A 12,825-nucleotide genomic window follows, 5' to 3' on the forward strand; every position below is an offset into this window, starting at 1 on the left:
ATGATTCTTTAATGTATTGTAACTCTAATTAAATCGGCCAATGTCATGGGAAAAGCTACATTTTTAATTTGGTCGATATTTAAAAAAAAATCTATTCTTTTTTCTAGAATCTTCTAATTTAAAAACAATAAATACTGCTAATTGATTATTGTTCTGTCTTTGCTGTAAAAGGTTCTTAATATTATATGCATTCGGGGATCAAAATGTGTTTTATATAATCATGGTGTAATCGAACTGTCCCATAGTTATTTAATTGTTTTTAAGCAGTCCCTTAGTATATATTTATCAAATCTATACTAAGGCACACCTTTAGTGCCCATTAGTAGGTATGTAGAGTTTTATGAATTAAATAAACTGTATAAATGATGTTCTCTTTCGTTAAAAATGTGATATTAGAAATTTTACTGTTAGTTCTATGAAAACTTATTTATTTAATTATATCTATTTATTTATTTATCTTTCAATTACATTGATTCCAAAAAAATATTAATATTTGAAAATACACATCTAATTTAGGGTTGATTTAACCCTTGAGTTTGGTAAATGTATGAACCTATGAAGATTACAAAAATATATTTGATTAATAAATTCGGAACTTAAAAACATTTTTTTTGTTAATATAAATACTAAATGGTTCATCAAAGATTATTTTTTTTCTTCTTCTTACCTTATTTGGTTTAAATGTTCAGTTTTGTTTATTGATATAGATTAGGGATTCCTAAAGGGGTCGATATCAACCCTCTGGGGTCGATATTGAACTTAAAGTATTGCTAATTCTCACTCTGTCTTCTATTGACCTAAGTTAGAATTAATAATAATTTATCTTAAAAGTAGATAATTTGACCATGGGGGGGTCTGTGGAAACAGTTCATTTTGGAAAAGGGGATCACTTGTCTAAAATAATTTGGGGATCCCTTATCTAGATAAATATGTTTAATATTACTTAAAAAAAAAGTTATCTAATTAATTGTAAGTGTATGGCATTTATTTGTATATTAAGTTGTCAGTGAAAAAAATAACTTTAAGTTGAGATTTAAGTAATTATGGCACAACTGTTTTTTTTTTTATTACTAAAATAATCATAAATATAATGTTTTAAAATATTTTTCATGATTTTTAAACCACCCTGTATATAAGCCAATAATCAGATTCGTATAAAAAAGAACAATTTGTGTTCTCCATCAAACAAAGTCTGCTCTCACAAATTTATTTCTATTAAAAATTATAAATGGTGGGTAGTTGTTAAAATTGTATGAAAATTGAATGAATTTTTCAAGACATTAGTTATATATTTATATGTAAGTTGTGGTCTGCATTTTTGTATTAACTTAGGTATTAAGTGTTCTTGTATATAATGGACGTTATATACTCAATATTATGCACATACATCGTTATATAGATTTAAATGGAACGGAGAGATCTTGAAAATGTGTTATTAATAAAATAATATTTAACCATTTTTTTTTTTGTATGAAATTCATTTTTTTTAATGTTAATTCAGTCGAATACTAAAATGTTCAAAACAAATTTGACATTTGTCAAGTTATTTGTGTAATTTTTTTTCCAAAAAAAATTCCAAAAAATTATGTCTTGTATAAAAATATCCTGATATAAGTTGATTTTCAATACAAAATTTTTTTTTGAATACGAGTTTTTCAATTGAAATTTCACAATGAAATGTATAAAAGGAAGTTATAATTAGTTTTATGTCAAAAAAAATGTGATTTCAGCACAATTATTGTCGTTGATATAATGAAAAAATGTTTATTAATTTTAATGAAACCAGAATATAAACGAACAATTAGTGGTTTAATATATAAAATACTGAATAGTTTTGTTTGTACGTAGTGACATGAGGGCGCTGCAGTCGCCTGCGTGTTTACATTACACAGTTTATTACGGACAATGTCTTTTATTCTATTTATTATGCTAACTACAGTTTTACTGATAAATTTATCAACAACCAAAAAAAAATCCCGATTTTTTTTAATTATAAGTGTTTTTTCTTTAGTAAATATATAATGTTTTCAAAATATGAATCAAAAAGCATTATTTTTTTTTGTAATATTTTCAGAAGACGCGCAGACAGTCCGGACTTTGAAGGATTTTAGGAAGCAAATAAAACCAATGTTTTGTACTAATATATATATTTTTTTCATTATTACATTATCACTGAATAAACGGGGAAATTAAATATTAAAAAAAAAAATTGTTGGTTTTTAAATATTTTTTATAAATTTATATTAAAAATCTGATTGATTTAATAAAAGTATTGAAAAAATGTTGCAAGTTACTAGAAAATATATACAATAATTACAACTAAAATGTGCTGACAACATTCTATCTTTTATATTTTGATTAAAAACACTAGAATGTATTATATTTTTTTCCTTACATATTTTTTTATTACTTGATAAATATTTCCTAAATATATATTTATTTAACATTATAGTTGTTTATTATAATTTTTGGTACGAGCGTAAAGGAAACATCAATGTGAATTAAAATTAAAAAACAAAGCGCACAATCTTTTATATCTTAAATTTAACGCTGAAAAATAAATCCATATTTGTTAATTATATTAAATAAAAAAAATTGTCAATTTAAAACATAAATATATAAATTCAATTAAAATAAGCGCTAGTTTCTTTAATATATTAAAAAAAAATCTGTCATATTGACAGCAGCAGAAATTTCACATAAAAAAAAACACTGACATTATATGCCAAGTTACAGAATTCCACTGCACTGACAACATCATACATATTGTCATCCTTTTTGTTATCTTTGACAACAGCAGAGACAACAATATGTATTAATATATTTTCGCGACTTGGTCCGCGGCGTAATAAAATCCTCTAGTAATAATGTAACTTATATTACTAAGTAATTAGTAATATAGCTTTCTAATTACATAAGAATTATTGAAATAGGTCCAGAAGTTTTTGAGTTTATTTCTTACATACGGATAGAGTTGCCAGGCGTCCGGATAAAGCTGGACATAGATAGGCTTTTTGATTGCATGTCCGGCCAAAATAAACGGTGTCCGGGTTATCCGGCTTTTTATATTTCGCAAACTAGAGTGTTCTCTTGAAGAAACTTTCTACCCAAATGTCCGGCCAAACTGGCTGGTCTGTCCGGTTATTAGGTTTAGCGACCTGGCAACCCTACATACGTAAATATAAACCTTAGTACAGACAAGCCGCAGTGGAATTCTACGGTTAAGTTGACATTGTATGTCTTGTCCTTACAAATATGTTATACTTAAGCTGTAATAGGTAACTATTTGTTAAAAGTTATAAATTTAAGTTTACATTGAAGGAAACATGTACAAAAACAACCTCTATATTTGTTTCTGTTCGATTCTGCAGTTATTGTTTTTTTTTATTTACAAAAATAATGTTTATTTTTCGTTCCACACAAAAAAAAAAATTATTCGTTCAAAATAAAAATGTTAAATATTGCACATAATTTTTTTTTCTATAAAAAATTACTATCTTATAAAATATAAACACTAACCGCGAGATGTTTTAAAATAAATTGAGCAAATATGTAAAAAATCACACAAATCTTTTAAAAATGACAAAAAAAGTTATTTAAATAATGATCACGAAATGAAGGAAAACATTTCTGAGTATTATCTTTCTTTACTAAATAAACATTTTCTCCAATCTTCAAATCAAAAGTTAATTAGAGATTTTAAAAATGATCTCTATATTTATAAAATAAACTCGTTTGTTTAATATTTAAATTATGCATTACTTAAACAAAACTAACTTTTATTTGAATAAGTAGTTTTTTAATTTATGTCGTTATAAGAAGTGTCCATACAATGACGTCAGATTAAGGACAATCTTTATATAGTTTTTTTTATAACATGGAAGACGTAATATATAATAAATACTATGTACAAAAGAACAATTTAAAATGAGTATTTTTCTTATAAAGAAATCCTAAGACTTTTCAGGATTAGATAATTTCGTCTGTCTTTGTTTTTATTTTATAAAAAAAAAAATCATTTTCAATTATTTGAGTTGGATTTACACAATAATGTTTTAGAGAGCATTCATTTACGTATTTTTTTTATATTAATATATTTTAAAGTTATACTTAAAATAGATTAAATTTGACTGTCTACTTGTTTTGATTGAATGTCAGTGCACTATATAAAGTACGAGCATCAAAGGCAAGTTGTGTGACTATATCTATACTGCGTCGGTGATCGAAGTGCGGGTAGTCTGAAAATTTATAAATAATTTTTTTAAAACACAAACTAACACAAAAGTACTGTTGAGACGTAACTCACAGAGAAGTTAAAATTGTGAGTGTTCAAAGAATGTAATGTTCCTATATGTGTGTTCAATGGCCGCGTTACCTGAATCAGTGCTGCAGCACGGTGAGGATGTACTGCAGGACACGTGGGTCGTGCAGAATGCGGAGATGCTCTGCGCCGGGCAGCGGGACCAGCTTGACAGGGTGTCGTGCATTGCGCGCTCCGCCCGCCTTGCCCCAGCGCGCGCAGGCCTCCAGCGAGCGCAGGTTCACAGTGCCGTCACCATCTCCCCCCGCCAGCTGCGGCGAGCCGTCCAGCCACGAGCCCGGCTTGTACACCAAACTAAACACGACCACAATACAACACGGCTTTCGTTTCCGTTCTGGACTTATACCTTCTTCAGTCTTACTCCTAATATACCTTTGGTGTGGTTTTAAATGAACATTTTCCAGTAGTCGTGTGCGAATCAGCTCTGAATCTGCTCAAATGTTTGGGTCGCGTAGACTTGAACGGATAAGCTCAGGTACTAAATTCGCAGCTTAGCTTAGCTTACTATAATTATGTGAACCGCGATTTCGCCAGAGCAAACAAAAATGCGCTCGGTTTTCGTAAAGTGCGCTTTATATCTCATACTACCAGAAGACATTTCTATCTGTCATCGCCAGAAACAGTAGCTCGCAACATATTTGTTAAATTCGTCGTGAAAAAAGTCGCTGCAATTTTCAAGATGACGGAGCAAATCAATGTAATTCACAAATAGACGATTTACGACCAACAATTCAATGTGGAGGACGTAGCGTAGCGCACTCAACGTACAATAATAGTTTCGACAATTTCCAAAGCCTTGTAATTCGAAAGACTTAAATTTTATTTGCCGAAGTAACCACATTATGTGTTTAGCTTCAGGCTACCAAAAATAAATTTTATATCTCCAGAACGGATCTTAAGTACGTAAGTACTAAAGAGATTATAGGTAGGTAGGTAGTTAGAGGCAACACTGAAAGCTCTGCACTATAAGTCAAGTAGATGGATACTTAGAAGTGTGAACAAAATTAGGATAGCGACATCTAGTGACGAAAATTAGTAAACTTATTTTTTTTTCAATTAACTGTTTTTAACGAACAAATTTATTTTATAACGCTAGTTCACGACTTTTTCTGCGATTCAGCGACACTTTTTTCACAACGCTTTTTATAACTATCTTGTTTTGAACATCTGAATAGTTGTCTAATTTTTCCACAGCAAAGTTTATTGCAGCAACAATTTCCACGTCCAAATGTGAACATCTCGTGAATGTGGAAAGCATGACTTGTTCCGAATTCCCGGTACTAATGTGAAGCCGACATTAAATTAAAGTTGTGTAAAGTGGTGTGAAATGTGTAAAAATGTATGTTTACCGTTCGACTGTTGTGAGATTGTACCCGTAGATGCAGTGCAGCTCTACCCCGGGCGCGCTGGCGTCACGCGAGTACCTCTCCGTGTCTTTGCGCATCTCCCAAGCTGTCGGGAGCTCCATGTCACTGCAAAATATACACATCAAAATTGCAGTCACTCTGTCGGACGGTATTATACAGAAAAATCTATCTAACCGATGTTAAATTACTAATATAAATGCGAATGTTTGAATGAATGGATGTTTCTTAGAAGATATCTCCGGAACGGCTCAATGAATCTTCATGAAATTTGACATTCTGGAAAAAGACATAGGCTACTTACTACGTTTTTTTTTAATTCCGCGCGGACAGATTCCGTGACGACACCTAGTGTAGTTATAAAAGAAAAAGTGTTTTTCTAAAAATATTTTAAAATTTACGACTTTTAGCGTAAATTGTGGTATATCTATGAATCTACTATACCTTGTTCAAAGTAAACCTACCAGCGGACTAAGCACGAAATATTATGACAATCGTCTTCGTACTGTCATCGTCAATTGTGTCAAAAAATTGTATGAAATTTTTAGTTTACACCCGATAGAGGCGCTGCACAATTTTTTGTCGGGAACAATACTATGGCTATTATCACATATATTCGTACTAGTAGGTTATATTTAAAACTAGCTTTTACCCGCGACTCCGTCCGCGCGGAATAAAAAATAGAAAACGGGGTAAAAATTATCCTATGTCCGTTTCCTGGTTCTAAGCTACCTGCCCACCAATTTTCAGTCAAATCGATTCAGCCGTTCTTGAGTTATAAATAGTGTAACTAACACGACTTTCTTTTATATATATAGATTGGAGGCTAAAAACTATATTGCAAACATCGATAATTGTCGCCTGAAACCTATATATCAATACTTACGTGAACAACTTCTCCAGATGTTCAATGGTGTAGTTGAACTTGTCAGTCTGCACGAGGACGTCGTCAGGTCGCCAGACGAGCGGCGAGGGCAGCAGCCACGCCAGTGAGGGGCACGTCACCTGCTCCAGACGCATCGTGCTCTGACGTAGCATAGATGATCCTAAGTCGTCGCCTGGAAAAAGCAATTTATATCATGTAGCCTATAGGTCTTAGATTGATCCTCACTATGTCCCAATGTACACACATCAAAAAAGTCTAAGCAACACATACTATTTCAAGTTATTAATCAATTATTTTATCATTTTTTACCAAGTAGGTAATACTTATGTAAACTTTTTTGATGTATAGGACATACTGGCTGGTTGTGAAAAAAAATCGAGTATCATTTGTTTTTTTTTTCACAAATTTAAAAGCGAATGCATTTGTTCGAATTTTACAGCGTTTTCTTTGCTTATTAAAATTTAGTATTCGGTATCAATTTTAAGATTCAAACAATAATTAAAAAAAGTTTTGAACAAATATGAATTTTGAGACATTTTTTACGTTATGGAGCGACGTCATTTGAACGCAGATGAAATGCAGAGAGCTGTAGAGATGTTGCAAGCGGGAAGAACTCAATCTCAGGTATCTCGGTATTTTGGTTCAACAGAAGCGTTATTTGCCGTCTTCATCAGCATTAAACTAACACGGGAGATCCTGCTGAGCAGCACCCAGGTCGAGGAAGGTGTACAACAACACGGAAAGATCGATACATACAACTGACTGAAAGACGCCAGCCGATGTTAACCGCCCGAGAGATAGGTTTGAGGCTACAAAATTCAAGTACTGTTGTTGTTAGCTGCCAAACTGTGTGAAATCGATTGCATGAGTATGGCCTACGAGCACGACGGCCAATTAGGTGCCCACCGATACGTCACGGGAATCGCGCTCGTCGAAATGAATGGTTTAGTCAACACATTATATGGACCCGGAAATAATGGGATAAAATTTTATTTTGCGATGAGTCTCGATTTGGGTTCTAGCCTGATACTAGAAGGGTAAGAGTGTACCGTTGTCCTGGAAATACTGAAAGACTGAGGTGGCTTCAGGAAGTGCATCCATACAACGACTTAACAGTTATGGTATGGGCGGGTATTATGAAGAACATACGAACAGAGCTCGTTTTTGTAAATGGTAACATGAACGCTGTAAATTACGTTGAGGATGTTCTAAGACTTTATGTCCATCCATTCGCACAAGCGCTTGGCTTCGATTTCACCTTGATGCATGACAATGCGCGTTCGCATACAGCTTTGCACACACGGGAGTACTTGGCAAGGGAAAACTTCCTGGTATTGCCTTGGCCTGCACAATCGCCAGACCTCAACCCCATCGAGCATGCACGGGACATGCTCCAGAGACGTGTTTTAAATGACTTGGATGGAGTGACAACAACCCAACAACTGATGGACTTACTAAAATTTCATTGGGAGCAATTACCGTAGGATCACATTAACAGTCTCATCGATTCTATGAATAATCGGTGCCAGCAAGTTCTCCATAACAGAGGAGACCACACTTTGTATTAATTTATGCAATTTTTGTACAACCATTTAATTTTACTTTAAATTTAGTTGATTAGGCACCTTACTTTGTACTACGTACAAACATTCCTTACTCGTAATTATTGGTTATTAAGATTATTAAAAAGTAAATAAAAAAAATAATTGTTGTTTAATATTAAAAAAGCATAAATAAATAATAAAAGTACGAAAATACTAAGGATTTAATGCGAAAACACATTGTAAAATTGAAATTTATATGTGTTGCTTAGACTTTTTTGATGTGTATATTTTTCGATTTTAGAATTTTACATATTTATCCGAATTAGAGCGTCGGTGGCTCAGGGGTTAAGCACTTGACTTGCAATCTGCAGGTCCTGGGTTCGAATCCTCATCATGTACCAATGTGTTTTTCGATTTTCGATTTACATATGTACATTTATCCGACGTTCTTACTGTGAAGTAATACATCGTGATGCAACCTGCACATATCTGAGAAGATATTCAATGATATGTGTGAAGTCAACCAACCCGCACTTGGCCAGCGTGGTTGACTATGGCCTAGTCACCCCTAAATTGGGGTAGGCTCCGAGCCCCTCGGTGGGGACGTATAGTGAGCTGATGATGATGATGATGATGATCCGAATTTATTACGGTAAAGGAAAACATTGTGATGCAACCATGTTTGAAAATAAATTCAAAGATCTCAAATCGCACTGAGCTAGCATGGTTGATGATGGCCTAGTCATCCCTTATTTTATGTATGTTCTAAGGTCCTCGGTGGGGACGTTTACTATTCGCATAGTGTTATTTATGATTAGTTCTGTAGCGTGACTTCGAGCCTTTAAATCTTAATACACCTTATGGTTCCAACAAGTAAGGATTTATGCTTTACGATTCATATTTATCATATTTATATTTTTATTTTAAATAGTGTTGAATGAAGAATTGTGTATCCCATCTCTTTGGCAGACAAGGAGTTTGCGTTCTGTCAAAGAGGTGGCATACTGGCCACCAAGACCTTTGACATTTTTGAATTAGAAAAAGATAGGTGAAAAAATAATAGGAGAATGGCGCGGAAAAAGTGTTAACAACGGAATGTAGTAATTATTAGAGTTTTATGGAATTGTAAATATCTATATAGTTTAATATAAGTTATTTTAACAACGAATAAAAAGCATTTTAAACACAACATGTCGTCAAACTGAAAACAATACTGCAGTCTAGGACATTGCAATTTGTAGGTTAAAAAAAGTGTGTAACTCGGTGAATTCTTATTTGTAATAAGATTGAAGATATTACTGTAATGATAAATTGTGATAGTAAAAAATATGCTTGGAAATCGGAAAGGTCTCGATAAATAAGTAATAGATAATAAGTTATCAATATTAATTATAAAAGATTGACAAATATCTAGAACATTCGAAAAGTATTATCAGAGATTTTTGAAGATTAATTTATGTAATATATTATACCCCCCTTGTACGAAGAAACGTACGTATTTTGACGGTAATCTTTAGCTTTAATTATTTAGTAAAAATACCATCAGGATAATTACCTTTTAACCTTTCTAACCTTTTTCTCTTGCGTCGATAAACTCGTTACAACAGCAATGTGCTCAAACTGAATTAGTTACATATATAATTTAGTTACATTGTTGATAGTTCAGTAAAACATATTGTTTCTACAGCATTTAAAGTATTAACTATTAAACAAGGATGGCAATATTGAAGTAAAACATTACAGTCGAGATTCACTGTAATATTTGCACTTGGCAATAACATGATAAATCATATCATAATCAATGCAAGGGATTTAGATTGTAATTATGTACATAGATTGTTGGTTATTTTTTATATATAGCAAATTTCAAATATCTCGGCTGCCTGAATACATCGGCGGACTACGCACTGCCCTCCCTCAGCATCCTTCTACGATCTACACCTAAAAATGCGTTCTGCGATTCACGCAAAGAGGCGCCAAGATATGTGAAAACATTTATATTTAATCGCGATATTTTAATGTCCACCATACATTTTACAACTCGATCTTTCATATTATTATGTATTTTTACTTATTTGTAATTGTGTCACAACACAATCATCGTCTTAAGAACATTAAAAGTTATAAATAACAAACAAACCACAATTGAAGTCATAGATTTGTAGAAAAATCATGAAAGGACAAAATAAGGAAAAAGGACTATATTATATTGTTTTTCCAATAACTATTGGAGTGACTTGCGACTTTTAACCAAACTAGATACTAATCCTGTGTCATTTAGAATCTTACTAATATTATAAATGCGAAAGTTTAAAATTTAAATCAATGGATGTTTGTTAGAAGGTATCTCTGATCAAATTTGGCAATTAATAGGGAGGTAGTGTTGTACCAGTAGACGGACATAGGATGATTTTTTTATCCCATTTCCATAGACCGTGACCAAAGGTTTTTTTATTCCATGCGGAGGGAGTCGCGAGCAAAAGCTAGAAAAAGTAAACAGCTGTGAAAACACAAAGTAATTTAATTATTTATTATTTTAGTTGCAATAAACGGTTGTAAAAATTATTTCGTTATTACAAAAAAAAAAATTTCTTAAGGATGTAGTGTAAGTTATTGGCAGCAGGTTTTCTTGGTTAACGTAACTCACCTATAGCAAACACTTTAAGTGCTTTAACTGCCCCACCCCAGGGAGTTGATAGTGAGATGAGCCTCCGGATGTACTGGTCTTTCCAGGACTGGGTCTGCTGGCGCAGAAAGTGCAGTGCCATTGAACCACCCATGCTGTGTACGAGCAATGTCACTGCACTATTGTTGTTCATTGTATATGTGTCTTCAACTAGAGTCTTCAGTTTGACAAAGAATTCACCATTCTCATCTAAAATAAAGTTAAATTAACTTATTGAATGTTTAAACTAAAATATATATAAGAATATAACATGTTTGATAAAAATACAATTGACTTGTTACAAATTTAAAAAATAATACTCACTTGGTGCTCTCCTAAAATCATAAGGAGCTCCTCTCAAAGATACATTCCTAACATACCCTACTTTAACAAGGGCATCACCAATTGTATTGAAGTATGCTCCAGTACTGTCATGTGAGGGGTCCAGCCACTCTACGGGTTCCGGGTTTCCCCACCCGGGGACCCGAATATCCACACCCTCAGGGTTTCTGGTAGTCCTTGTGACATTGTCATATTCCAGCCTGGTATTGTCTACCCAGCAGTCAATCACAAAAGGTACCAACAGCTCCAAGTTCAACCAAATGTTAAAGTAATCCGTAGATGTCTTGGCACAAATGTAGTGCACTACATTGGTTTTATTTAATTTTGCCTCAAGTTGGCTTCCACCATCACCCGGTACTATTTAAATAGATATATAATGGTTCTTATTATTATACTTCTAACATATTATTTTATTTTAAATTAAAAATAAATTTCGAAATGAAAATCTATTAAAAATAATTTTGGTAATATATGTAACACAATGATTTTTAGTTTTTCTATAGGTATAATATACTCATGAATTTCAGACAGTTCGGTTCGTTAATTCTAACTGTATCTAACCAAAGTTTACGTTATATTATTAGTACGTGATTAAAAAAGCAAGCTATGTAATTAAATTACAAATGATACAATTGTTTTCGCTGTTATAAGACAATGTCGGAAGATATACTTCGCTAAGAAATGAATATGATTACATCCAAGTACTTACTTAATATAACCGGCGATAATCCCAAGGAATCCTTCGCAAGAAAACTAAATAATAACCCGAGTGCAAAAAACAATTTCATTTTTACCATGATCGGTATTATTACTGTTTACCACCTTACTCAACTATTCATACACTAATTACTTTATTAATTTCCTTGTGTTTTATACGTAATGATACTGTCAAGGTATAAAATACGCTGTGACGTTAAATATCGTCCGATGTGAACTGTCGCGGTATCGTAGTCAACAATATTGATAACGCACAAATCAGGAAAAGCGTCAGCTGTGTCTCTGTTTACATAAACAAGACAAGCTGGCTCAGTAGGTATTCAACTTATTCAATATTATTATAATCTAAGTAAAAGCGAGTAACCTTTGAAATCGAAGTTGTACTCCGTTTCAAGTTCATGTTTGATGATTTGACACTGACATTAAAAATAATGTAACAATACTTTATATGCATTTATAAATCTTTTTGCTGATAAAAATTTATGTACAATTTACTTAATTTTAGTGTAAACCATCAGATAAAACTAAGAGTAAGAAACGCATTTTTTACATCTTACAGAACTCATCTTCACATTTCACTTAAAATGGTAACGGAACGTATTTGTTGTTTTCGTTCGGAAACTAGCTCTAGTTACTAAAATAATAATAAAAAATAATTTATTTTAAAATCTAATAGCATGTTTAAATACTTTTCAAATAATGTTATTACATTGCCTTGCTAAAAATAGTAGTTAAAATTTAAAAAATCATTTTTAGAGTAATATTTAAATTGAACTTTTTATTAAAGTCTATTCCAATTTTTTAATTTCGCAACGCAGTAAACAGCAAATTAGGATACGTCAAACCATTCCCTCCAAACGCGCAGGCGCGCTTAAGTGAATATTTAAAAAATGGAATACCTGTGAATCAATGAACAAGATTCATTTTATACTGTAACATTTTAGCGCTTTTTATAGATTTTTAATACTGTTAATCAATAAAATGTT

The 12,825-nt window shown here is 32.3% G+C and overlaps 1 protein-coding gene across 1 annotated transcript; it reads right to left on the reverse strand.

Moving 5' to 3' along the window:
* Nucleotides 1-4,094: 4,094 nt before the first annotated feature.
* LOC106719279 (phospholipase A2 group XV) lies at nucleotides 4,095-12,237 on the reverse strand. The gene is made up of 7 exons (XM_014513585.2): nucleotides 11,832-12,237; nucleotides 11,105-11,479; nucleotides 10,763-10,990; nucleotides 6,572-6,743; nucleotides 5,671-5,793; nucleotides 4,376-4,615; nucleotides 4,095-4,238 (listed from the first exon to the last, which is right to left on the reverse strand). Exons 1-6 carry the CDS (start codon nucleotides 11,917-11,919, stop codon nucleotides 4,381-4,383), a joined length of 1,221 nt encoding a protein of 406 aa, XP_014369071.2. The 5' UTR covers nucleotides 11,920-12,237; the 3' UTR covers nucleotides 4,095-4,238; nucleotides 4,376-4,380.
* Nucleotides 12,238-12,825: the final 588 nt, after the last annotated feature.

Source organism: Papilio machaon, chromosome 1 (assembly GCF_912999745.1).
Source record: "Papilio machaon chromosome 1, ilPapMach1.1, whole genome shotgun sequence".
In the NCBI taxonomy this organism is placed as follows: Eukaryota; Metazoa; Arthropoda; class Insecta; order Lepidoptera; family Papilionidae; genus Papilio; species Papilio machaon.

Excerpts from the sequence above, each read along its gene's own strand:
- LOC106719279 (XM_014513585.2), bottom strand. The coding sequence starts at position 11,919 with ATGGTAAAAATGAAATTGTTTTTTGCACTCGGGTTATTATTTAGTTTT. Across the intron at positions 11,480-11,831 it reads ATTATCGCCGGTTATATTAA|TACCGGGTGATGGTGGAAGC; the intron begins GTAAGTACTTGG and ends CTATTTAAATAG. Across the intron at positions 6,744-10,762 it reads ACTTAAAGTGTTTGCTATAG|GCGACGACTTAGGATCATCT; the intron begins GTGAGTTACGTT and ends TGCTTTTTCCAG.